The sequence below is a fragment of the Chelonoidis abingdonii genome, chromosome 3 (genome assembly GCF_003597395.2).
Source record: "Chelonoidis abingdonii isolate Lonesome George chromosome 3, CheloAbing_2.0, whole genome shotgun sequence".
In the NCBI taxonomy this organism is placed as follows: domain Eukaryota; kingdom Metazoa; phylum Chordata; order Testudines; family Testudinidae; genus Chelonoidis; species Chelonoidis abingdonii.
In genome coordinates this window covers 5611914-5639117 of record NC_133771.1, presented here as the reverse complement: position 1 = coordinate 5639117, position 27204 = coordinate 5611914, and the positions used below count along the sequence as shown (strand labels likewise).

At 54.8% G+C, this 27204-nt stretch overlaps 1 protein-coding gene across 4 annotated transcripts in view; it reads left to right on the top strand.

Moving 5' to 3' along the window:
- The window catches only part of PTK2B (protein tyrosine kinase 2 beta), an 86531-nt gene that overhangs the window by 33512 nt on the left and 25815 nt on the right, over window positions 1-27204 (top strand). For 3 of the 4 annotated variants that reach the window (XM_075063567.1, XM_075063566.1, XM_032790557.2), the window contains exons 1-8: window positions 15271-15443; window positions 15757-15844; window positions 17618-17697; window positions 20406-20468; window positions 21441-21495; window positions 22227-22367; window positions 25752-25826; window positions 26076-26177. In XM_075063567.1, coding sequence (XP_074919668.1) covers window positions 17633-17697; window positions 20406-20468; window positions 21441-21495; window positions 22227-22367; window positions 25752-25826; window positions 26076-26177 — 501 coding nt within the window. In that variant the 5' untranslated portion in view covers window positions 15271-15443; window positions 15757-15844; window positions 17618-17632. Of the gene's footprint in view, window positions 1-12020; window positions 12200-12512; window positions 12601-15270; window positions 15444-15756; window positions 15845-17617; window positions 17698-20405; window positions 20469-21440; window positions 21496-22226; window positions 22368-25751; window positions 25827-26075; window positions 26178-27204 lie in introns of those variants that run through there. The other variant, XM_032790552.2, reaches the window with a different exon arrangement.

Below are 27204 nucleotides of genomic sequence, written 5' to 3'. Positions count from 1 at the left end.
AAAGACTTCCCTCCACCAAGATTTGAAAGTATCTTGTCCCCCTATTGGTCCTCTGGTCAGGTGTCAGCCAGGTTTACTGAGCTTCTTAACCCTTTACAGGTAAAAGAGACATTAACCCTTAACCATCTGTTTATGACAGGGGCGGGATGCAATGTTGTGACAAATCTGGGTCAGCGGGCAGAAGCTCCCTCACCTGGATTTTCTCAAGCATGGCCCTGTACACACTGCTGGGCCCTGTTGCTACCTAGTATAACAGATGGTGGCTGCATATACACAGGCAGCCTGGATTGAACCTGGGACCTTCAGTCCCAAAGCCAGAGGCTTCAGCCACTTGGGCCAAAGAGGCAACTCGCTGCAGCCTGAGCCACAGGCTGGTCTAGTTCCTGAGGCCAGACAATAGCAGGAGACCGGCTCATGCACGGAGCGATAGGGCGGGATGTCCCCAATGGTCTCTTCACTTGACTGGCGTCCGAGTCGGCTCCCTGGCTGATGGCCCTGGTGAGACTGCAGCTATGGCGCGGCCCGCTGGGAACGTGGTGTGGGCAGCCGGGACCTAAGCCTGGTTCCTTTCTTGTGGTTCAGTGGGTGGTTCTGTGTGCGACTCTGGAGTGAGTCGCCGAGGTTCTGCTGGGCTTTCGGTTCCCTTTTTAGGGCTGTTGTGGGAGAGAGCTGTCACGCCAGGGCCAGTCATGTAGCCATTCTAGGGAACGCTGGGGCTGAGGCACCTCGTGGGCATGTCCTTGTCCTCTGTGTCACAGACACGACCTTCGTGTTGCTCCGGAGGGATTAACGCTTGGTGTCTTTTGCTGGTGCCGGCTCTAAGGCCGGGGTGCAGCCAAGGTGCTAGGATGGGTGAAGAGTGTGAAGATGCGGCTATGGCCAGGTCTATGGCGTTAACTCTTTCCCTGGTAAAGTCTGCTGGGAGGCACCATTGAGAAGTGTTGTGCCCTGTGTACCTGGCAGTGCTGAAGCGGCTGAGGCAGAAAAGGCTTGTCACTGTACTGTGCTCTGCACTGAGTAGCGGTGGACCCCATGGCTGCTGGCAGGTTTACCAAGACAGGTAATTGTGACGGAGCCGAGCTCAAACCCAGGCTGCAAGTCCGAGGTCTTAGGGACGTACAGTAGAACCTCAGCGTTACAAGCACCTGAGGAATTGGGATTCTTGGCATCACGAATTGACCAGTCAAACACACACCCTGTCTGCAACCACAGTACGCAATGAGGCAGCAACACAGACCCAAACCAAGCAAATCCAGGACAGTCCTCTGTTAAACCTAAACCTAACAAAAAAAAGGGAACGTTTAAAAAAAAAAAAGAAGGAAGGAAGCTGTTTCTTTGCTTGTTTCCTTTAAATTAAGATGGTTAAAAGCAACATGTTTCTTCTGCACAGTAAAGTTTCAAAGCTGCACTAAGTCAATGTTCAGTTGTAAACTTTTGAAAGAACCAGGTTTGTTCAGAGTTAGGAACGTTTCAGAATTACAAACACCCTCCCTTCCCAAGATGTCTCTAACACTGAGGTTCTACTGTAGTTCACGGGGCTATACTGTCTTTGGGAGGGTTTGGGCTCTGCTGCTGCCTGATTGTGTTTGCGTACTTCCAGTTCCAGAAGGAGGTGGCGGTGGCTGACCGGTCAGTTCATAACTCTGGCCTTGGTCACTCTGAGGTGCTACTGTAGTTGGGTGACTGGCCTGTCCCTCTGCCGCCACGGCACATTGCTAGTTTTCGCATGCTTACTCCATCAAAGCCAGTGCTGGTCCATCTACGCAAGCTGGCGATCACATCTCCCAGCTGCAGGGTAGATGGACCCTCAGAGCCTGGGGAGCCCTGTGGCTGAGGAATCCTGTCTTGACTCCTCAGCTACAGGGCTCACTGGCCTCTGAGGGTCCATCTACCTCTGGACTTCTAAGGACCATGGACCTCTAAGGACCATCTGCCTCTCCCGTGCTGGTAACGCAGTGCACCAAGGCAGCTTTGGTAGAAGATGGACCTGTTGGGGAGGCAGGGCTGCAGAGTCGAGGGTGGGGATCGTGGGCTGAGCACTCTCCCATCCCTTTGAAGTCCATGGGAGCTTCAGGGGCTCAGCACCTCTGCGAATCAGGAGAATAGCCCCATAGAAGTCAGTGGAAGCTGCGGGTGCTCAGACCTGCTGCTGATCGGGCCGTTAGCGCTTCCTGCTTAGTTTGACTCCACAGGGGGCTTTGCCCCAGAGCCACTTTGCAGACCCCCAGAGCCAGAGTTGACCCTGCATCTCATCCCTCGTGGTGTTGGGACATGCTGGGAATTCCATGAGCTGGGCCCTCTTAGGCAACCTGGGTTGTACAGCTGTGCTTAATCTTGGCCCTGGAGGCCTCTTCTGCTTGGTGAAGCAACACAGACCCTTAGATCTCCAGGTCAGCAGTTCAAATCCTGCCGTGGGTCAGCAGCGAGTGGTAGTTGCTGTTGTGATGTCCCCACCCACCGACTAGCCTCTCCTTGGCAGTCTGGGCAAAGCCTGGCTAAATCAGGAAGATGGAGCTCAGCTCTCCAAATGAGGCAGGTGGGTGAAACTGGCTGTTCTGTACCTGTCCTGCCATCAGTTCCCTAGGACTGTGAGCCCATCAGTCAGAAATCCACTTAACGCTTCCACCAGCCCACTTCCTGACTGAGAGGGACAGTTGAAGCATTTGTGGATCTTTGGGCTCATAGCAAGTAGTGGCCCAGGACTGATGATTATTATTTATCTCTGCCTAGTGTCCTGGCCACTTCCCAAACACTGAGGCTTTGTCTACACTGCCAATTGAATGACAAAACTTTCGTTGCTCACAGGTGCTTTAAACAGTTTTGCCACAGCAAGTGGCCGTGTAAACGGCTCGTGGTCGGGAGGAGCGTTCTCCTGTCGACAACACAAACCCTGCTCGTAAGGGGTGGAAGGGTTTTGTCGGCAAACAGCATTTACACTGCCCGACTTCAGCGACACGGCCGTGTAGTGTGGACAAAGCCTTAGGCTCTGTCCCTGCTCTGAGGGGCTCTCAGGCTGAGGACACAGACCAGCAGGATGACAACAGGCAATTTACATACAATTGCAATGCAGACTCACAAGCTGGGCTGTGGCAGCCAGGCAGGGGCTGGCTCTCAGAAGGACGTACTCTGGGCAGGGTGGGGGCCTGGCAAATGAGCACAGGGAGTCATGCGGAGCACATGGACTGTGTGGAAGAAGGCAGGGGGGTGACTGTGTACCGGAGCGGGCGAGATTGGGGGCACTGGCTGAGTTGGGGGGATGGGCAGCAGTGTGAAGCTTGTCTCGAGAGATGCTGCTCAGGGAAGAGAAACGTTCCCACATCTCGTGCGGAGGCGAGGCCAGGAAGCCCGGAGTGAGCTAGAGTAACATATGTGGTGATCGGCTGTTTGGCCAGTGGTGGAAGCAGCCGCCTGTTGGAAGAGATGAGGATTGGCCTAATACAAACAGAGAGGGTGAGAGCATCTGAGACCCCTTGGCCCTTTTGAGGGCCCTCAGGGTGATCCATGGGTGGGTTTCCCCTGGTGCTGGCACAGAGTGACCATCGTGTTGCTCCCTTGTCCCCGAGCTGCTCTGTCTGCTGTGCGCCCCTCAGCATGGCACCTGGGCATCGTTAGCTCTCCCCAGGCCTCACCACCACCAGCCCGAAGGAGCAGACCCAGCATGGGGCCCCGGGGAACCAGGAGATGATCCTGAAAGGCAGCGAGACACAGACTCTGCCTCTGGGAGAGGCTTGTCCCACATACGAGGGGAGTGGGGGGCCCCATCAGTCTGGGTGTTCCCTGCTGATCACAGCTGCAATGCCAGGGTGTTACAGGGTGGTCTTGCCCCTTTAAGAGTCATAGAGGGGGGGCAGAGCTCCCCTCTCTCCCAGCCAGCAGGGATGAGCCCTGGGACCAAGGATGGCTCCTAATGTGTCTCTGTTCCCAAGAGGAGAGAGATTGGCAGGGAAAAAGCTGCCTCTGCACTCCCCCAGCCCAGGGAAAGGAAGACAAGTTAGTGTGAGGCTGCAGCCCCAGACCACAGGAAGGAGGGTGGTTGAACGCCTGCCCCGGTGAGATGAAGGGCTGGGACTGTGGGGCTAGATAGTCTGCAGTTGGTCAGGTACTGAATAAATAAGACTCTGCGAAAGGGGAATCTTATTGCAAGGATGCTAGTCCTAATGTCAATTATTGCAAAGCACCTGGGAGGGAAACTGAGGCAGAGCTGCTGTAGCGCCATCCCTGGCCATGAAGGGGTGCCCTGGAGCCACGGTGACGATCAGGACGCACTGGGGTAACATCCCCCGCTTAGTAGAGCAGCTGCAATGTGCAATGCCTCCAGGGGACCCCATCTGGGTCAGCCCCTGGGCAGCACCTCGCAACAATCCCATCTAGAGATGACCGACCCAAGGCTTGGTCCTCATCCCACAGGAAAGGGCAGAGGCTCTGAGATGTGGGAGGACAAGGACATTCTGCAAGGCTGTCAGTGGCTAGACAAAGAGATTGTGACTTGCCAGCGAGAGGTTCACACAGCTGGCTGTGGATCCCGGGAGTCCTGGTGCACAGTCCTGTGTGTTAACAACAAGGCAACAAGCTATGGTTACACCTCAGGTGTCCTGACCTTCAGCCTGTCGCTCTAATCCGCTGTCCTGCTGCCTTCCTGCTCTTGGAATAGGCCCCAGAAGACTTGATTCCCAGGCCACTGCTCAGGCCAGCAGCCTGCACACTGAGCTGTGGGCTCTGGTGTCCTGCACGGGGAGAGGATACAGGAGTGGCTGCTGGCGCAGTGAAAAACGTTACCAACTTCATCCTCCCACAAGCAGACCTGGGAGACTGGCTGGGAGAAATGTAGCAAGCCAGAAAGCAACAGGGTGTGTTGAATCCAGAGAACAGAGTGTTGTTGGAAGAGGCTGGTGTGTAGCACAGGACGTACTTGGGAGCACAAATGCAGAGGCTGCTGTGCTTTCTCTGGAAAACAGAGGCTGCAGTGAGCCCTGGGGGACTGGAGAAGAGGCGCCTTCAAATGAAAAAACCAGGGGAATGGAGAGAGAAAGAGGAAAATCTCTGCAGATGTCCCAGCTGCTGGGGGACAGGGAGTCTGAACTGTCACACTGTTGACTGCTCTGTCAGTGGCTGATCTGGGACCAGGTTCTCTGCCCACACCCCTGAGATTCAGCCTGGTTCCAGTGTTCCCAGCTGGCGTGGGAGGGGAACCAGGCCTCCTGCTTCCCCAGGATCTGCCAGGTAGCTTGGACGAGGCCTTTCAAGGCTGGGGGTTGCCGATGAACCATTCACTGAGGGTGTGGTTGCACCGCTTTGTAAACCTGGGCTAGAGGATTGGGTGTTTCGCAGGCCACACTACCTGGGCTTACAATTGCTGGACCCCGGTCCAGGCATGCTGGAACCGGGGAGGCCATGGTACCCCCACTTTTTAGCATGGGCGTAGTTTGGGGGTAGGGGGCTCCTTTGCCCCCCCCCCCAACTGCAGGCCTTGGGCAGGTGCGGAGTGACGCCAGCAGGGGCTGAGCTTTGTGGCAAGGGAGGTGCTCAGTCTCTCGTCACAAAGCAGAGCCCCCACCAGTGGTGTCAGCGTCTTCCCCATAGGGTGACTGAGTGGGCCTTAGATGCCCCCTCAGCATGAGTCCTTGCCCCTCTCTGTAGCCTGGCCCCTGTCCCTCCTCTTCCCCCCCGAGGCCCCGCCTAGGACGTGGTAAGAGCTGCCCTGGGAGCCTGGGGGGAGCCCCAAACCCTCCATCTGCACTGGTCAGCGTGCCCCGGGGGGGGCAGGGACGTGAGCCAGAGGCCGCCTTCTGGTATCCTGGCCTCCTGCTCAGGGCAGGTGGAGGATCCAGGAATCCCCACAGCGGCCCCAACTCCCTGGGAGGCTCTTAAAATTGCCTGGCTGGGGGCACGGATTCGGGGGGAAGAGAAGGAGTAGGGGTCAGGGCCCTGGAGAGGTGCAGGGCCTCATGCCCCCCGCCCCCTTCTACCGAGGTTCTGGCACTCCTGCCGCAGTCTCACAGCCATGCTAATGTGTCCACACTATGCTACACTGACCTTCTGACTCGGATCTGCAGCTCGAGTTGCGTCCACACTGCAGAATGACAAGCCTTGGGCTTGGACCCGAGTCACAGCGGAACTCAGGCTCTGAACCTGAGGATCTGGGTCCTGAGCTTGCTGATTTGTGGGTGGACACCAAGGGGGCTCTGAGTCAGAGTCAACTCTGAGTCAGAGCCCAGCCCTCGGCGGGTGAAACTTCCCCCAGCACTAGGGTGACCAGGTGTCCGGTTTTCAACAGACTCACCTGATTGATCACTAGGATCACTTGGTGGCTTCGGTCAGCACTGCTGACCGGGCAGTTGCCTGGCTGGCTGGCAGCTCCGCCTTGCTGGGCTGGCAGGCTCCCTGTTAGCCTCCTCGCCGTGTGGCTCCCGGGAAGCAGCCGGCATGACCCCCCTCCAGCTCCTACGCATAGGGGCAACCAGGGGGCTCTGTATGCTGCCCCTGATCCAAGCACCACCCCTGCAGCTGCCATTGGCTGGGAACCACGGCCTGCCTGCGTCTCCCTGTAGGAGCTGGGGGTTGGGGATAGGGACATGCCGCTGCTTCTGGAAACTGCTTGAGATAAGCGTCGTTCGGAGTCTGCATCTCTGATCCCCGACCTCCTGTCCCAGCCCTGATCCCCCTCTTCCTACCAGTCAGGCAGCTTTCCTGGGGGGCTGGGGGCATGATGGAAGGCTGGGAAGCCAGCCTTGTAGGCGTGTTACTGAGGGGTTTGATGAGTTTGCCGCCGTCGTTCGACTTTCTCGGCCAGTCAGACCCTGTGTCTGCTTGCAGCACAACTTTTCAGCCAGCTCAAGCGTGCTCTAAGAACCGGTTAAACCAGGCCGCCTTCAAGAAGCTGATAAGGCAGAAGAGGTTCGGTCTGAACTGGTTCAATGCCCGTGTGAATGCGTGGATCCTCCCAGAGCGTGCCAGAGGCCTTGCGAAACCTCCCAGGATGCACTGCTTCTGGGAGTGGAACCAGGGCTTGTGGAATATGTGCCCGGCAGGCACTGCAGCTGAATTCCCAACTGGATGCAAGTGCATTGCGAATTCAGTGCCACAGGTCCCATTGCAACGCACTGCATCCGTCCTGTAACGCACCAGGCTCTGGGTGGCTGTTGTGGCCATGACAGCAGGAAACCCCCCAGAAGTGGGGTGACCCTGTTTCACTCAGCGACTATGGCGTCTGTGCTTATCCTTCCGCGTCAGGCTCCTTGTCCGGGAACAGAGCCGGAGGCTGGGGAGTAAGGCCAGCCGTCCCATGTGCCCTGTCGCGATGTCGACGCCTGTCTGGTGGGATCTGCATGAAAGCTGCCAGCCCATCTCATGCAGGCCATAGGGCTTTGGGGGCCTCCCTGGGCAGGATGGGCCCCAGAACAGTGACCCAGTGCTGTAGCTCCTTGACATTCCCCTGATCTACCACCCCACTCGAGAGCAGCAGCTTTCAGCCACGGGGCTGCAGAGAATGTTGCCACGAGATGAAGAAGAGGAAGAACACACGAAGAGAGGGGCACTCGGGGAAAAATGCGGTTTAGTGGACAGTGTGCTGGCCTGCATCTTAGGACATCTGGGTTCTCGTCCCAGCCTTGCTCCTGGTGACTTTAGACAAATCGCTTTACCTCACGTTGGATAACACTGGCCTCCTCGTAGAGCGCTCTGAGCTCTCTAGATGACCAGTGCTATATAAGAGTGAGGTGTTCTCATAGGACAGGAAGGGATCTCAAGAGGTCATCTAGTCCAGTCCCCCACTCAGAGACAGGACTCGGTATTATCTAGACCAGTGTTTTTCAACCCATGGGTTGTGCCCCCTCCTCCCTTCGGGAAGGGTCATGGGACAGGTTTAGTGGCGTCACAAGGGCAGGGCCAGCATTAGGGGGTGGCAAGCAGGACAATTGCCCAGGGGCCCCGTGAAGCTAAGTTACATACTTCAGCCCCGGGCGGCGGGGAGATTCCTGGAGGCTTCATCACGCCACATAATCTTCAGTTCCTGGAGACTCCAGGAGAGTCCTGAAGTCTTGGCAGCCAGTGTTGGCCCTGAGCCACCGGGGACTGAAGTCCAAGTCCAAGCTTAAGGTAGGGAGTTGCAATTTCTTTTTAAGTCCATGGAGGGAAGCCAGCACAAAAAGGTTCAGAAACATTGATCTAGACTATCCCTGACAGGTGTTTGTCTGAGCTGTTCTTGAAAACTTCCAATGACAGAGATTCCACAACCTGCCGGGTAATTTGTTTCAGTTCTTAACTACCCTGACAGTGAGCAAATTTTTCCCAATGTCCTTGCTGCAATTTAAGCCCATTGCTTCCTGTCCTGTCCACAGTGGATAAGGAGAACAATTTTCCTCTTTCCTCTTTATAACAACGTTTTATGTACTTTAAGACTATCATGTCCCCTCTCAGTCTTCTCTTCTCCAGATGAAACAAACCCAGTTTTTTCAGTCTTTCCTGGTAGGCCGTTTTCTAGACCTGTAATCATTTTTGTGGCTCTTCTCTGGACTTTCTCCAGTTTGTCCACATCTTTCCTGAAACGTGGCACCCAGAACTGGACACAATACTCCAGCTGAGGCCTAGTCAGCGTGGAGCAGAGTGATAGAATTACTGCTCGTGTCTTGTTTACAACAGTCCTGCTAAAACACCCCAGAATGATGTTGACTCCTATTTAGCTTGTGATCCACTGTGACCCTCAGATCCCTTTCCGCAGTGCTCCTACCTAGGCGGTCGTTTAGATTTTCAGAAAGCCTTTGACAAGGTCCCTCACCAAAGGTTCTTAAGCAAAGTAAGCTGTCATGGGATAAGAGGGAGGGTCCTTGCATGGATCGATAACTAGTTAAAAGATAGGAAGCAAAGGGTAGGAATAAATGGTCAAGTTTCAGAATGGAGAGAGGTAAATAGTGGTGTCCCCCAGGGGTCTGTACTGGGACCAGTCCTATTTAACATATTCATAAGACCTGGAAAAAGGGGTAAACAGTGAGTGGCATACTCACTAAGCAAGCCTGCAGCTACACACAGACACAGGAAATTGAATGTTGATAAATGCAAATAATAGCACATTGGGAAAACATATACCAACTCACACATGAAAGAATGGGTCTAATTAGCTGTTACCACCAAGAAAGACCTTGGAGTCATTGTGATAGTCTCTGAAAAATCCACGCAATGTGCAGCGGCAGTCCAAAGCAAACAGAATGCTGGGAATCATTAAGAAAGGGATAGAAATAGACAGAAAATATCCACAATCAGGGATACCCTTCAGAATGCTGTGCCGAGTCTTCATTTATTCACTCTAATTTAGGGTTTCCTGTGCCAGTGATACATTTTAACGTTTTTAGAAGGTCTCTCTCTATAAGTCTATAATATATAACTAAACTATTGTTGTATGTACAGTAAATAAGGTTTTTAAAATGTTTAAGAAGCTTCATTTAAAATTAAATTAAAATGCAGAGCCCCCCTCCCCGAACCCGGGCAGTGTGAGTGCCACTGTAAATCAGCTTGCGTGCCGCCTTTGGCCCGTGTGCCATAGGTCGGCTACCCCTGCTCTATATAAATCCATGGGATGCCCATATCTTGAATACTGCATGCAAATGTGGTCTCCCCATCTCAAAAAAGATATCTTGGAATTGGAAAAGGTTCAGAAAAGGCAACAAAAATGATTAGGTGTATGTAACGGCTTCCGTATGAGGAGAGATTAATAAGACTGGGACTTTTCAGCTTTGAAAAGAGACAGCTAAGGGGAGATACGTTAGAGGTCTATTAAATCATGACTGGTGTAGAGAAAGTAGATAAGGAAGTGTTATTTACTCCTCCTCATAACACAAGACCTAGGGGTCACCACGTGAAATTAATAGGCAGCAGGTTTAAAACAAATAAAAGGCAGTACGTCTTCACAGAACGCACAGTCAACCTGTGGAACTCTTTGCCGGAGGATGTTGTGACAGCCAAGACCATAACAGGGTTAAAAAAAGAACTAGATAAGTTCATGGAGGACGGGTCCATCAATGGCTATTAGCCAGGATGGACAGGAATGGTGTCCCTGGCCTCTGTTTGCTAGAAGCTGGGAATGGGCGACAGAAGTTGGATCACTTGGTGATTCCCTGTTCTGTTCATTCCCTCTGGGGCACTTGGCACTGGCCACTGTCAGGAGACAGGATGCTGGGCTAGATGGACCTTTGGTCTGACTCAGTCTGGCCGTTCTTATGGTGATCACGAAATGGATTTACAAACTACATACAGCCTCTGGGGATTGCTTCACCTAGCATTGCCATGCAGCCACCTCTAGGGGAGAACGTGACAGCTAACAGGACCCAGTGACGAAAGAGTGGAAGGTGAAGAATGTTACTGTATCAAAGCGGGTGGGGATTAGTTAGGCAGGATATAATTACTTGAGCTTGCATTTGGCCAAAGCACTAGGGTTAATACTCCTCTTCTTGCAGAATTGTGTATGGGAATCTTTAATACCTGGGAGTGGTTAAGGCTTGTGTTGTATATCTCAGCTGAGTCCCTCACTGTTATGGCAGAGGTAGGCAACCCTGCGTGGCCAGGAAGCTGTTAAAATTAGTGACAGCAGAAGCATTTCTTGGCCTAGTTCTTCCTGCTGCATGTGCTCCTGTTCCTATCAAACCTCACACTGGGCGGCCAGAAGGAGGAGTCCAAGGAGGCCAGAAGTGCAGAGCCGGTAACAGCTTTCCAGGGAGAAGGTCAGAGCAGCCAGGCTGCTGATGTGAAGAAAGGGGCAGGGCCAGGCAGGTGGCATTCACATAGATAGCTGGTGTCAATTGGCAGGAGCGCCACTAAAGTCAACAGAGAGCTGCTGCCTGACACCAGTGGGGATCTCGCCCTGTTGCACCATAAGCCAAGCAAGGAAAAGAAAAACATGGAAAATATCCTGTATTTAGCTGCAAACCGATTTCTGCTGGTTTTCCAAGGTTCGAGTGATAAACTGTCAACAAAAGATGTCTGCAGTGTAACCCTGAGAAGCAGTGTATAGCCGGTCTGTACCTAAACAAACTCGTCTGGCATGACGCCCACTGTGCAAACAACGCAACCACTAACAACCTTGTGTATGGCTCGTTCTTTCTTTCTTTCTTTCTTTCTTTCTTTCCTTTCTACAAATTGTTGCACTCAAAGAACACTGTTTCACTAAAAAGCCTTGCTGGCTAACACTGCGAACGTTCACGTTCTGATTTCAGTGTTGGGGTGGAGGGAGGGGATCTCTACATATTAGGGTGACCAGATGTCCTGATTTTATACGGACAGTCCTGATTTTTGGGTCTTTTGCTTATATAGGATCCCATTACCCCCCACCCCCATCCCGATTTTTCACACTTATTGTCTGGTCACCCTACTAAGTTTTAACAGGAAAAACAGCAGCATTTGAAATAAATTAATTCCTTAACCTCCCGTCACTGGGTCAGATTTTCAGGTGCTGTGTTAGATCGTCTGGGGCAACAGCACCTGGCACCAGCTCAGCATCAGGCCGATTGTATTGTTCAAAGTACAGGCTGGTATCACACCGCTGCTTTGTAACCCCCCTGTAATGAACAGCGGGCTGAGCGCCCCAAAGGAGCCACTGTGTCTGGTGGCCGGAGCCAGTCTGAAAGCTGTGTCACAGCACCCTCTAGTGGGAATAGTTAAAATGACACTGATGTTTTTTCTTGGTGCTTATCGCATGCCCTGGGGTGCTGGGACAGCATGTACAGTGGGGGGGCTGAGAGCCATTGAACCAAACTGGAAACCCTGCATATGACGGAAACCGCTTCAAGCCAGAGGGTGCAGCAGCTCCCTCAGCTGCCCTAGTTCCGGCACCTCTGGCCCTGGCCCAGCACAAGACACAAACTACCTACAGGCAGCTCCTGCGCCAGAGAATCTAATACAGGAGAAGCACTGGGAAGCCCAGCACCGCAGGCTGCCCGTGCCAAGTTACTGCTTGTGCTGGGGGAAGGGGTGATGCCACGGGGGAAGGGGCATCTGGCTTCTCACTCTATCTCCTTCCCCACCCCTGGTTGCAGGAGGTCATCCACTCCATCCTGCTGAGCGGCAGGATCGGGCCCAACATCCAGCTGGCCGAGTGCTACGGCCTGCGCCTCAAGCACGTGAAGTCCGACGAGATCCACTGGCTGCACCCGGACCTGACGGTGGGCGAGGTGCAGGACAAGTACGAGTGCCTGCACCTGGAGGCCGAGTGGAGGTATGGAGATCGGACCAGATATCGCCCTCCGGCACACCCTGCCCCCGCCTAATGGCGGGTTCAGCCAGAACAGGTGGCAGCAAGGGAGGTCGCCATGGCGGGAGAGCAGTCGGGGGCTGTAGGGTCTGCATGGACCTGTCATACCTGGATCTGGGGGGCTGAGTTGAGTCTCCCCTAGTGCACATTGCGGAGTGGGACAGCAGGGGCCAAGGGCGTGGGCAGATAGCAGTAGAGACTGGGCACTTTGCAGGAAGAAAGACCCTTCCTCGGAAGAGCGGACACCCTAAAGAGCTGGCTTTTTGTTTGCTTGAAGGTACGACCTCCAAATCCGCTACCTCCCTGAGGACTACATTGAGCGCTTCATAGAGGACAGGACCACGTTACTGTACTTCTACCAGCAGGTCAGAGTCTTTGCAACACGCTCTCCGGGGCGTAAGTGGGCCCGACGCTTCTGACTCTTGTGGCATTGTGCTCCCTTGCACCAGTGTTGAATTTGGCCTCCCGTCGGCACCCACCTGTGATCCCCTTGGATTCACACCTCTCCCAGGGATCTCTCTCCCCCACTTGCTCTCACCACTCTGGGGCCTGATTGAAAAACGTTCTGAGCACCCACAAAATTCCCGAGAAGTCGCTGGGAACTGCGGGGGCCCAGCACTTGCCAAGACCTGGCCAGCAGTCTCCGTGCGGGTGGGGTTTGACCAGCAGCAGCGATGGTTAGAACGGGGACGTGTCTGAAGAAGTGAGCTTCAGGGGCAGGCCCCTCTCTCATCTCAGTGCAGAATGAGATCAAGGGAGTGGATGCTGAAGCTAGAGAAATTCAGACGAGCTAAAGCACATGTTTGATCAGGGAGGGTAATTCAATTGGAGCCAGTTACTAGGGACGGGGTGGCGTCTCCATCCCGGGTGGTTTTTAAGTCACGACCAGATGTCTCTTTTGTAACTCACCCCAAAGCTGTGGGCAACAGGCAGGAATCGCTGGGCGAGACTCTGTGCCCTGTGTTCTGCGGGAGGCCAGACCAGTGCTTCTCAAACTTCGCTGCACCGGGACCCTGTTCAGACAACAGAATTATGACATGACCCTGGGGGCAGGGGGAAAGCCCACACCCTGATGCCCTGGGTGGAAGGAGGGGGGCCAGAGCCCACACCCCGATGTCCTGTGTGGGGGGAGGGGGACCAGAGCCACACCTTGATGCCCTGGGTGGAAGGAGGGGGGCCAGAGCCCACACCCTGATGTCCTGAGTGGGGGGAGGGGGACCAGAGCCCATGCCCCCATGTCCTGGGTGGGAGGACGGGGGCCAGAGCCCACGCCCCAATGTCCTGGGTGAGGGGAGGGGCCAGAGCCCACACCCCAATGTCCTGGGTGAGGGGAGGGGCCAGAGCCCACACCCCAATGTTCTGGGGGAGGGGGGGAGGGGCCAGAGCCCACTCCACGATGCCCTGGGTGGGAGGAGGGGGACCAGAGCCCGAGCTGGACCAGAGCCCATGTCCCGATGCCCTAGGTAGGAGGAGGGGGACCAGAGCGCACTCCTCGATGCCCTGGGTGGGAGGAGGGGGACCAGAGCCCGAGCTGGGTGAGGGGAGAGGGACCAGAGCCCACATCCCGATGCCCTGGGNGTGACAGCAGAAGCATTTCTTGGCCTAGTTCTTCCTGCTGCATGTGCTCCTGTTCCTATCAAACCTCACACTGGGCGGCCAGAAGGAGGAGTCCAAGGAGGCCAGAAGTGCAGAGCCGGTAACAGCTTTCCAGGGAGAAGGTCAGAGCAGCCAGGCTGCTGATGTGAAGAAAGGGGCAGGGCCAGGCAGGTGGCATTCACATAGATAGCTGGTGTCAATTGGCAGGAGCGCCACTAAAGTCAACAGAGAGCTGCTGCCTGACACCAGTGGGGATCTCGCCCTGTTGCACCATAAGCCAAGCAAGGAAAAGAAAAACATGGAAAATATCCTGTATTTAGCTGCAAACCGATTTCTGCTGGTTTTCCAAGGTTCGAGTGATAAACTGTCAACAAAAGATGTCTGCAGTGTAACCCTGAGAAGCAGTGTATAGCCGGTCTGTACCTAAACAAACTCGTCTGGCATGACGCCCACTGTGCAAACAACGCAACCACTAACAACCTTGTGTATGGCTCGTTCTTTCTTTCTTTCTTTCTTTCTTTCTTTCCTTTCTACAAATTGTTGCACTCAAAGAACACTGTTTCACTAAAAAGCCTTGCTGGCTAACACTGCGAACGTTCACGTTCTGATTTCAGTGTTGGGGTGGAGGGAGGGGATCTCTACATATTAGGGTGACCAGATGTCCTGATTTTATACGGACAGTCCTGATTTTTGGGTCTTTTGCTTATATAGGATCCCATTACCCCCCACCCCCATCCCGATTTTTCACACTTATTGTCTGGTCACCCTACTAAGTTTTAACAGGAAAAACAGCAGCATTTGAAATAAATTAATTCCTTAACCTCCCGTCACTGGGTCAGATTTTCAGGTGCTGTGTTAGATCGTCTGGGGCAACAGCACCTGGCACCAGCTCAGCATCAGGCCGATTGTATTGTTCAAAGTACAGGCTGGTATCACACCGCTGCTTTGTAACCCCCCTGTAATGAACAGCGGGCTGAGCGCCCCAAAGGAGCCACTGTGTCTGGTGGCCGGAGCCAGTCTGAAAGCTGTGTCACAGCACCCTCTAGTGGGAATAGTTAAAATGACACTGATGTTTTTTCTTGGTGCTTATCGCATGCCCTGGGGTGCTGGGACAGCATGTACAGTGGGGGGGCTGAGAGCCATTGAACCAAACTGGAAACCCTGCATATGACGGAAACCGCTTCAAGCCAGAGGGTGCAGCAGCTCCCTCAGCTGCCCTAGTTCCGGCACCTCTGGCCCTGGCCCAGCACAAGACACAAACTACCTACAGGCAGCTCCTGCGCCAGAGAATCTAATACAGGAGAAGCACTGGGAAGCCCAGCACCGCAGGCTGCCCGTGCCAAGTTACTGCTTGTGCTGGGGGAAGGGGTGATGCCACGGGGGAAGGGGCATCTGGCTTCTCACTCTATCTCCTTCCCCACCCCTGGTTGCAGGAGGTCATCCACTCCATCCTGCTGAGCGGCAGGATCGGGCCCAACATCCAGCTGGCCGAGTGCTACGGCCTGCGCCTCAAGCACGTGAAGTCCGACGAGATCCACTGGCTGCACCCGGACCTGACGGTGGGCGAGGTGCAGGACAAGTACGAGTGCCTGCACCTGGAGGCCGAGTGGAGGTATGGAGATCGGACCAGATATCGCCCTCCGGCACACCCTGCCCCCGCCTAATGGCGGGTTCAGCCAGAACAGGTGGCAGCAAGGGAGGTCGCCATGGCGGGAGAGCAGTCGGGGGCTGTAGGGTCTGCATGGACCTGTCATACCTGGATCTGGGGGGCTGAGTTGAGTCTCCCCTAGTGCACATTGCGGAGTGGGACAGCAGGGGCCAAGGGCGTGGGCAGATAGCAGTAGAGACTGGGCACTTTGCAGGAAGAAAGACCCTTCCTCGGAAGAGCGGACACCCTAAAGAGCTGGCTTTTTGTTTGCTTGAAGGTACGACCTCCAAATCCGCTACCTCCCTGAGGACTACATTGAGCGCTTCATAGAGGACAGGACCACGTTACTGTACTTCTACCAGCAGGTCAGAGTCTTTGCAACACGCTCTCCGGGGCGTAAGTGGGCCCGACGCTTCTGACTCTTGTGGCATTGTGCTCCCTTGCACCAGTGTTGAATTTGGCCTCCCGTCGGCACCCACCTGTGATCCCCTTGGATTCACACCTCTCCCAGGGATCTCTCTCCCCCACTTGCTCTCACCACTCTGGGGCCTGATTGAAAAACGTTCTGAGCACCCACAAAATTCCCGAGAAGTCGCTGGGAACTGCGGGGGCCCAGCACTTGCCAAGACCTGGCCAGCAGTCTCCGTGCGGGTGGGGTTTGACCAGCAGCAGCGATGGTTAGAACGGGGACGTGTCTGAAGAAGTGAGCTTCAGGGGCAGGCCCCTCTCTCATCTCAGTGCAGAATGAGATCAAGGGAGTGGATGCTGAAGCTAGAGAAATTCAGACGAGCTAAAGCACATGTTTGATCAGGGAGGGTAATTCAATTGGAGCCAGTTACTAGGGACGGGGTGGCGTCTCCATCCCGGGTGGTTTTTAAGTCACGACCAGATGTCTCTTTTGTAACTCACCCCAAAGCTGTGGGCAACAGGCAGGAATCGCTGGGCGAGACTCTGTGCCCTGTGTTCTGCGGGAGGCCAGACCAGTGCTTCTCAAACTTCGCTGCACCGGGACCCTGTTCAGACAACAGAATTATGACATGACCCTGGGGGCAGGGGGAAAGCCCACACCCTGATGCCCTGGGTGGAAGGAGGGGGGCCAGAGCCCACACCCCGATGTCCTGTGTGGGGGGAGGGGGACCAGAGCCACACCTTGATGCCCTGGGTGGAAGGAGGGGGGCCAGAGCCCACACCCTGATGTCCTGAGTGGGGGGAGGGGGACCAGAGCCCATGCCCCCATGTCCTGGGTGGGAGGACGGGGGCCAGAGCCCACGCCCCAATGTCCTGGGTGAGGGGAGGGGCCAGAGCCCACACCCCAATGTCCTGGGTGAGGGGAGGGGCCAGAGCCCACACCCCAATGTTCTGGGGGAGGGGGGGAGGGGCCAGAGCCCACTCCACGATGCCCTGGGTGGGAGGAGGGGGACCAGAGCCCGAGCTGGACCAGAGCCCATGTCCCGATGCCCTAGGTAGGAGGAGGGGGACCAGAGCGCACTCCTCGATGCCCTGGGTGGGAGGAGGGGGACCAGAGCCCGAGCTGGGTGAGGGGAGAGGGACCAGAGCCCACATCCCGATGCCCTGGGTGGGAGGAGGGGGACCAGAGCCCGAGCTGGGTGGGGGCAGGGGGACCAGAGCCCACGTCCTGATGCCCTAGGCAGGAGGAGGGGGACCAGAGCCCAAGCTGGACCAGAGCCCATGTCCCGATGCCGTAGGTAAGAGGAGGGGGACCAGAGCCCGAGCTGGACCAGAGCCCACTCCTCGATGCCCTGGCTGGGAGGAGGGGAGGCTGGAGCCCGAGCCCCTCAGGAGTGTGTGGCACTTGGGCTTCAGCTGGAGCGCCAGGTCCCAGGGTGTCTAACGCTAGCCTTGGCAGCCCCATGAAAATGGGGCCCTGACCCACGGTTTGAGAACCGCAATGCCCCCTTAGCCGCTGGGAATCCCCAGGGACAATCCTTTTGCCTGGAGACCTAACAGCTCCAGTTCCTGAAATAAGTCTCTTTGCCCTGCACGTGCCCCAGCAGCATTCGCACTCAGGCCTGCAGCCCCGTCGCTGCAGGAAAGGGAAGAGGTAAGGAGGGATGGGGGGGTGGGGGGAAATGCCAGACACTGAACTGGCCTCCTGATCTCTCGCTCTGGCCTTGCAGCTCCGAACCGACTACATGCAGCACTACGCCAGCAAGGTGAGCGAGGGCATGGCCCTGCAGCTGGGCTGCCTGGAGCTCAGGTACGTACCTTGCACAGCAGGCGCTGAGCGCTAGGGGATCATCCCTGGGGGCCAGGGGAAAGGACCCTTCTTAACTGTGCATCCTGGCCACAAACGTCTCCGGCCTAGCTGAATTCAGAGAGGTTTGGGAGGAAGCGCTGGCTAGTGGCTAAAACAGCAGAGGGCAAGGAGCCAGGGAATCCCCTCTCTGTGCCTCAGTTTCCCTGTCATAGCTTCCACTCAGATTTGAACCTTAGCGTTCATATACTGAGAAGCTAGCATGAACCCTCTAAGCTTAATTACCAGCTTAGATCTGATATTGCTGCCACAGCAAGTTTTTTTTTCCAGGGTTGGCCTCCTCTCTGGTCTCCCAACTTTTCTGGGACCCAAGACTCAGAAGCCCTGTTTACACAAAGGAATAACCCCCCTCCCCTTGCTCTTTCTTTACTTCTTCCCCAGGCTTCCCCTCGTGGTGGCCGGAAGCTGATGTACTTAAATCTTGTTACAAACAGAGAGGCAATTTACCGTTCTTACCTCCTTCTTCCCTGAGGCTACACAGATTACCCTCCGGTAATTTAACAAGAGATTTACTTCCTTCGGTCTTGCTACCCAGAGAAAAGAAAACTTCAAAAGGTCTTAAGGAGCTTTATATACAAGAAAGAAACAATGAACATGCGCTCTGCCTCAGTTGACATATTACAGGGCGATTTGCTTTAAAAGAAAAAATATATTAACAGCTTATTCAAAAGAAATACATTAAAACATTCAGCAAACTAACACAGTAAGCAAAAAAAACCATAAAGCCTATTGTTTTACTTTTATCACAACTTTGAACTTGTGAAGATTAGAAGCTTGAAGATAGAAAGATCCCTCTCATAGCTGAGAGCCAGACAAAAGACACAGACCCAAACATTCCCTCCCTGAGCTTTGAAAAATCCGGTTTCCTGATTGGTCCTCTGGTCAGGTGTTTGGGTCCCTTTGTTAACCCTTTACAGGTAAAAGAAACATTAACCCTTAGTTATCTATTTATGACATTCCCCCTCTGCAAAATGGGATCATGCTTTGTAAAGGGCTTGGAGCTCCTTGCACAATAGGGCCCATTTACTGCAGAGCATTTTCCTACTGTGGTTCTCTTTGCCTCAAGACAGAAGCTTGCCTGGAGCAAGCCCCCAGCAAAGGGACCAGGGAGAAGTTCCAGATTTGGTTAGGGATGGGAGGGCAGCTCCTTAAACCAAATCCTGTCCCCCTGGGGTTGGGTGGTGGGTTGGGAAGCTCAAGCCAGATTCCAGTGCCATTGCATTGCACGAAGCGGGGTGTCAGGAGGAGGGAGAAGAGAGAAAGATGAGGATGAAGAAACTGGCGCAGCTGAACTGTGGGCTTTAGTGCCCCACGGCACCCAGGGGCACTGGGGAATGGCGCGCTCATGCCCTACAGCTAGAAGAACATGGTGGGAGGTGGGGGCATTCCGGCTGCATGACTCCAGTGGGCCAGATGGACTCGAGCAGCGAGACGTTAGACAGGCCCTAAAAATAACCAGAGAGATTCAACCCCAGGAGGCTCCTCTGCTTTCTGTGCCCACGGTCATCTGTAGCTGGCAGAGAGCAGTGCCAAGGCGGGTGGCAGTGGCACGTAGGTATGTCACCTGGCAGGCTTGAATGCAGTCGCCATTAGCCCTGGTGAGACGCAGGCATCTGGGCCGTGCTTGCTTAACGTGCCGGTGTGAGTCGGGAAGGGCAGGAAACACTCTTACTGCAAGGCAGTGGGGACTTTGCTGATTTACACCAGCTGAGGATTTGGCCGGGGGTTTTTCTGCTCGAGTCAGCAACAGAGCAGGCTGCGCTGCTGTGACAGAGCTAGCCAGATCCTGTTCTCCTCGTGCATTGTCAGCCAGGCTGCAAGGCAAAGCATAGGCCTCTTGAAATCCATCAGAGTTTTGCAGTGAGTTTGTTGCACATAAGAGGCAGGAGGATCCCAGCTGGACTAGAACTGCCAAGGCTGGTGGTTAGCAAAAGTCTGGAGCTGAGCATGTTTGATCTGAAAGTCAAGGATGGGGGAAGAACCCCAGAGCCACCTGCTTTTCTGACTGTCGCTCTTTATAGTCCAGCTGGGCTCAAGATGCAAAGTCTCAGTTCAGAACCAGGCATGCCAACAGCTTGCGATTGTTTGGGTCCTGCCTGTTACGCAGAGAGGGGACCACACTGTGCTCAGTTTCAGTGGGAACGTCACATGTCTGATTCACAGCAGAATTTAGCCTAGGGGCTATTTGCAAATTTAGCTCCAGACCTGGGTTTGGAGTATAAAGCGCTCCAGAGTTGTGTAACACCGTGGCTACCACATGTAAGCAGCAGATACAGAACCCTGGGTTTTCTGCTCTAAGCTATAGGCCTCTGCCACATGAGCTAAAGGAGTCACTCCATTAGCTAGTAGCAGTGGTAGGCTGGTATCCTCTCTGAGAATGAGCCTCTAAAGGGGGCGGTGGCACACTTAGCTAGCTTATTACCTTTGCATCTGTGGTTCTTACCTGGGCCCATCTGTTTAATGGTCCCTTTTCTGACTCTGGTTCTACCTCTCATTTTGCATACTGAATGTTCGAATGAGCCACCAGAGGAGCTGCTGGCTAATCTGCTCCCCTGGCATGTGGAGCCTGCTTGCATGCACCTCCCGCCCGGTGTAGGATGCGTGCATGTGAGGTTGGTATGTTGACGCCTGACATCTCCCTCTTCTTGCAGGAGGTTCTACAAGGACATGCCGCACAATGCCCTGGATAAGAAATCCAACTTTGACTTCCTGGAGTAAGTGGCCAGATTCTATTTCTTCTCGACTTCCCCCCTAGTCCCCCACTCCTTGGAGTTCCCCAGTCCTCACAAATAACAGGGTGTCCAATCCCATGTGATCTCTTAATGAAGGCAAGAAAATCTCCTCTTATACATTATGGCCCCGGGGACTGGGCAGATCCCTATATCCCAGCACAGAGGGAGGCTCACCAGTTAAGTACCTAACCACCAGCATCGCTGATTGTGTCCACACACAGCTTCATCCCCCAGATCCCATCCCTGCAGAGTCCCCTGGGCTCAGTATAAAGCCTGGAATGGACTTTCTAGGGTTGGAGGCTCTTCAATTGTTATTCCAAAATCCTGGCCAGGGTCCTGGAGTGGGCTGCCCTGGAGACATTGCAGAAACGTGTGTGTGTGCGCGCGCCCCTCGAAGCATCATGGCCCAACTGCAGGGAATACAACCCAGAATAGGGGAAGCTGAGATCATCATAAGTGCAGGAAGCCTGAAATGCCATGAGATGAACCTCCTCATATCATCCCCTACCACGTCAGGTGCATGAGGCAACATTACTGATCACAGCAGTAGACAGGGATCAAAGTAGGGTGGTACCAGAGTCCCTGTCCTGAGGGCAGGGATCGCAGGGAGGTGGTCCCTCCCTGTGGCCCTTGGCATCTCTGCTGAGGCTGGCCGCTGCAATGCGGACGGTCCTCAACCAGGAACCGGACTGGGAGCACCGCTTTAGGGGCCACCAGTCGCCCATCAGGTGGCACTGAGCTCCAGTCATCTCTGATCAGAGACCCATCCAAGCCATTGACCCGGGGGACTCAGGCTGCGTGTCACACATCCCCTGGTACCCCTCCATGCACCACACAGGGTATTTTAAAGATGGCCTAAACGCCGCTGAAATGCAGATGGAAGGAGTGGGTTTTGCAGAGTCCCTGTGGGATCGTTAACCTGTGTGTGCATCTCTTGTTCTGTCTCCCTTTCAGTAAGGAAGTAGGGCTGGACCTGTTCTTCCCCAAGCAGATGCAGGAGAATTTGAAGGTGAGGTGCTGCAGAGCCCGGCCTGGGGGAGTTATGGACAAAGGACATTTGTGGCCAGTGCAGGAGGCCAGGACTGCTTCAGAGAACAGCTCAGTGCAGCTGGGTTAAGCTGTTAGGGTGAAATCCAGCCCCGGTGCAGAGGGATGAGACTTAGATGCCGCTCTATGCCTAGGGCCTAAGCCAACCCTACGAGCGTCACCTAGGACGTGGGCTGGGAAATTCAGCCTTCGTCAAGGAACGACAATGCTGGGAAACTGTCCTGGGGAAGGGGTGGGCCGGGAGCGGAACAGCAGGGACTTGTCTAAATCTAGGAGCTCCTTGGCAGAGCTCTCCGGCGCCCCCCACTGGATTGTCAGGTGCTCTCGGTCAAGGAGCGGAGTTGGGGGAGCTGCTCACAGGAGTTCTCAGGGGTTACTGGAAGCCAGGATTGAGGGCTGTTGGCAGAGCTGTGTATGAGGAGCCCAGGGTTCAAATACCAGAGAATGGGGGGTTGTAGGTCAGGGTTGAGGGGTGTTGGCAGAGCTGTGTATGTGGGGAGCCTAGGACTGGAATAGCTGGGGCAGGGGGGTCAGGACTCAAGTGCATTGGCAGAGACAGTGTGCGTGTGGAGAGGGAAGCATTTGGCTATGCTGATGCCTCCCAAACCGGGTTGCTTCTGGCTGTCGGGTCTTTACGCCCAGCCAGTGGGGCCTGTCGCTGACTCTCCGGCTCTGGCGCCATACCCTTCTCAGCCCAAGCAGTTCCGGAAGATGATCCAGCAGACATTCCAACAGTACGCCCTGCTGCGGGAGGAGGAGTGCATCATCAAGTTCCTGCACACCCTCGCCTCTTTCGCCAACATTGACCAGGAGAGCTACCGCTGCGAGCTGATAGTGAGTCCCTGCGTGGGGAAGACGGGGCGCTGTGCCCGGGGCTGGGATCTATACGGTTCTGTCACATACCTCCAGCCAGCACCTGTCTAGAGCCTGATAATCCAACCTCTGCTGGCGAATAGCACATCACTCCATGGCCAGTGTCAGGAGGAGGGCTGGGGATCCGTGCTCGGATATAGGGGGAAATACGGTATTCCCAAATCTCCTGCTGGCCTGGGATTTAGGGCCAGTATATGGCAGGATATACAGTATGCCCAGCCCCAGGGCTCTGAGTGCAAAATTCGCCCCGTGCGGAGGGGCTGGTGCAAAGGTCTAGGCACCGGACTCTCTGGCCAGGCTGCATTTCACCTTACCAAAGGCCTGATTCTGCTCCCTCTGACACCATTTCAATGCAATTACTTCTAATTTACACCAGCGGGAGAGCAGAATCAGGCCCCCAGTCAGGGCAGACCCAGCAGAGGAGGCCTGAGTGGGGGTGGAGAGTTGGACTTCAGCGCTAGTGTGGCATCCGTAGACCCACTCGCTGCCCTGTGGCCCAGGCATTATGTGGCAAGCTTCTTTCCAGTTGTCTTGCTGTGAGTGAACGGGAACCAACCGAGGAGCAGAGCCGAGTTGCCGCGTTCCAGCTGCGAATGCCTAGTTGGATCCCTGGGCGGGCCGTGACTGAGCCCTGGGAGATACCTGCCGGGAATTGCCAAAAGAGGGGAAAAGTTCCCCGAGGGAAACCCCGGAACACACAACAGGACCCTGTGGAGGATTCCTGATCTCTTGGAAATACCCCGCAGCTATCCCCGAATGGGACCCTGCAGTGGTGAAAGGGATATTTATACACACTGCTGGCTTCTCCCTTCACTGTACCGCCTGGGGCAGCTCAGTATGAAACCTTCTGCTCCAAGTGCAGTGATGAAAGCGTCGGTGCGTACAGAAGAGGGCAGAGACTGGCGCTGGCCCTGGGCCCATGCGGTTAGCCGGAGTTGCGCAGCCTTGCAGGATTGTTTGCATCAGGATGAGAAATCAGGGCCATGAGACCAGGCCGTTCTTGGGCGCCGTCCCGTTTATTCACAAAGAATGGACGCAGAGGCCTGTTCCCTGAACTTGGGCGGAAACAAACAGCAGGCAGCATCCTGGTTCAGAAATCCCTGCGCTTGTGCCCCTCTGCTTCCCAGGGTCACGCTTGCAGAGCCTCCTGCTGACTTTTTTCTGCCACAGACGTGCACAGGCTGCGAACCCCGCCCTGCGTTCACAACCCAGGAAAGCTCTTATTCCACCTTCATTTGCCACGTGGCCCGGTGCCCCAGGCAGTTGCTGCAAGGCCCCAGCTGTTGGTAGCACATACAGGGGCTGGATCGCTCTTCCTGACGGAGAGTGGTGGGCACACGTTGGCTTTAAGGAGGTCTGGGATCGTCTTTAGGTCCAAGACCGCCCCCTGTTGGCAGCCGTGAGCGCCTTCCCGCATAACAGAAACAGTGAAGGTATTATAGGGGCTATTGTATAAATCAGTGGTGTAGCCTCCTAGGAATACTGGGCCGGATCCTCAGCATAGCTCCGCCAACTACACCCCAGCTGGGGATCTCCCTGTGCTCGGTCCTGGGAGTATGTAATGAGAGTGGAAGGCAGCCAATTTCAAACTGATACAACGAAATACTCTTTTACACAATCAGCCTGTGGAACTCACCGCCACTAGCCATCCGTGAGAGCAAAGTATCAGCAGGATCCCAAAAAGGACTAGGCGTTGGTAGAGTCATAGATTATAAGGCCAGAAGGGACCGTTGTGATTATCTAGTCTGACCTGCATAACACAGGCACCGATAGGGATAAAAACATCCTGAATTACAAGTCCATTAGCTAGGACATAAAATGCAGTAGGGTTATAAACCCTCGCCCGTCAGGGACTAAACCAATCACTGATGGGGGTTAGGCAGGACTTTCCCTTCAGGGTAAGTTGTTCCATTACAGGGTGTCTTGCACCTTCTTCTGGAGCAACAGGGCCTGGCCACTCTCGGAGACAGGATGCTGGGCTAGGTGGACCTCAGGTCTGATTTGAGACAGGCCATTCTGATGTTCCTATCTCAGAAAGTAACCCCCAGATTAACTCCCGGAAATCTCTGCACCCCATACCGCAACCCCAAGTAGCTCACCCGCTCGGGACCCCTGCCCTGTCCATACACAGTAACATGGCTTTGGTTTCAGCTGCTCCCGGCTTTCAACTCTCAGGCTCCAGCCGATCATAAACATGGCCCCAGGCTCTGTTTCCCAGGCAGCGTCTGTGTCTGAGTTTGTCCATCACAGAATTTCTCAAGCAGCTGGAGGTAGCTCAAGCCACTAGCCGCCACCAATACGCTGCCACTGGTCTTGGTGGCTTTCCCGTCGCTTGGTGTGGGGCTGGCTGGGCCAGATCCGGACTGGCTCAGCAGCCGCTGATGCTGCAGAGAGCTCGGTGGTTTCAGCTCTCTGGGAGTTGTGCAAGTTCTGCAGTTGCACCACTCAGCTTTGTGCCCTCAAGTTTTAGATAGTTTCCACCTGGCATTTGGACTCAGGCCCATCCCTGAACCTGATCCGGGCTCCCCAGCTCAGCTTGAGTGTCCCACTGGGTACCAAGGGGCTTCCTCACAGCTCCACTCACAGCTGCTGCGGTATGTACCAGCTGAAGAGCAGGGAGGGAGGGAGCGGTTTGAAGCTTTCATTGCCTCGCAGCTTCCCAGGGATCCTCCAGCACTCCAAGCACTGTTACCATTAGCGAGGTCTAGCAGGGACTTATTATGGGGCCTGAGTTTGAATCCTGGGTTTTTGGCTGAGTTTCTGCGGGAGTCGCAGCCCCTGAGAGGCCTAGCAGGGGGATGTTGGCAGGGTACGGCTCACAGCTCCCCATCCAGTGGGATGCCGCGTGCGGGGACTGAGATGGGCCAGCAGAGCTGTGGGTGTGCAAAGCTAGCAGAGCAACCATCTGCGCTGCCCCCGGCGCTAGACAGGGTGGTCTACTTCTCGGTTACAGTCCCTACATGGAGGGTAAAGGCCACTCAGCCCCCCGGGAATTACGGGATGAGTCTCAGCCCAGTTCTTGGACAAGCATCCACCTTCCCCTGTCTCCTTCCCTTGCTGATGCTCTGATTGGCCTCAGCGGAGAAGTTAAGGACTGGATGGGCGATGGAGACTGAACTGCCGGTGCTCTCCGCAGGTCAGGGCTCCGGCACGCTGGGCTGGACTGTGTGGGGATGCTCTCTGTGCTGCCACTGGGGCTCCCTTGTTCGGGTCCGTTCTCCAGCCCCCTTGACCAGTGCTGGGTGCTCCAGCAAATCCCTGGACGAGAAGCCCTTGGGAAGGGGGACAGGGCTGTTTTGGAGGCAGAGCAGAGATTGTGCCCGTGTCCTTATCTCTCCCTTCCAGCAAGGGTGGAACATCACAGTGGACCTGGTGATCGGGCCCAAGGGCATCCGGCAGATGACGAGCAAGGACGCAAAGGTATGTGGGGGGCCAGGGCTAAGGCCCCAAAAGATGAGAGGGCTTAGTCCCCCCACACCCGCCAAATGCGGGGCTGGGAGGGAGGTGGAGCTGCTTATGGAATGAGGGAGATGCAACGGGTATCCCAGAATAGACTGTGCGTATGTATGTGAGAGAGAGAGAGAGAGAGAGAGAGAGAGACGTCCTTGCTGAGTTGTCTCCCAGCGCCCACCAGCGTTGTAATCTCACTGGGGCTTTGGTGCATTGCAGCCCACCTGCCTGGCGGATTTCAAGCAGATCAAATCCATCAAGTGTTGCAGCGTGGAGGAGGGCAGAGCCATGCTGCAGCTGACGCTCACTGGGACCCCCCAGGTAAAGGGAGGAGATGGGCAGTGCTGCGGTGTCTCTTACCATCCCAGAGCCACACAGAGTCCAAGGTCGGAAGGGACCACTCTGATCATCTGCTCTGCCCTCCTGTACCGCACCGGCCACAGAACTTCTCTGAGTTAATGCCCGTTTGAACTAGAGCAGATCTCTTAGAAAAAAACATCCAGGCTGGATTTTCAAATTGTCAGTGCTGGAGAATCCACCACGACCCATGGTAAAATGGTCCAGTGGTTAATTACCCTCCTCGTTAAAAAATGACACCTTGTTTCCAGGCTGAATTGGTCTAGCTCCAACTCCCAGCCATTGGATGTTGTCTGCTAGGCTGAAGAGCTCATGATTATCAAATAGTTGGTCCCCCTGGTGCCAAGGCTGGAAAAGAGAAAGGAGGGGAGGAAAAGGGGAGACAGAGAACTATTTTGAGGTGTTTGGGGAGATGACTGTTCTAAAAATAGCTGCAAAAAAAAGTGTTGCATGGTTTTAGTAGTAACAGAAATAAGGTCACAGGGTCACATATACTGATCAAATCTGCAGATAACGCAACTCTGGGGGGTTGCCAACACTCGAGAGGATAGAACTCAAAATCAGAGAGTTCTTGATAAATTGGAGAACTGGGCTCTGAACAACAGAATGAAATTCAACAAAGACAAATGGCAGGTGGTCCACTTAGGGAAGAAAAAACAACGGCACAAATACGGGATGGGGGATAACTGGCGTGGCAGCAGCATTGCTGAGAAGGGCTGTTGTGGTGGATCACAACCTCAAGATGGGTCAGCAGTGCGATGCTGTTGCAAAAAAAGCAAATGCAGTTTTAGGTTGTATGAACAGAGGCATAACATGCAAGTCACAGGCGGTGAGAGTACCGCTCTACTCGGCGCTGGGTAGGCCTCAGCTGGAGAACTGTGTCCAGTTTGGGTCACCACTGTATAGAAGGGGTGTAGAGACATGGGAAGGATCCAGCGGCGAGTGACAAAGACAATCAGAGGGACAGAAGGCAAGGCAGGTGAGCAAAGGC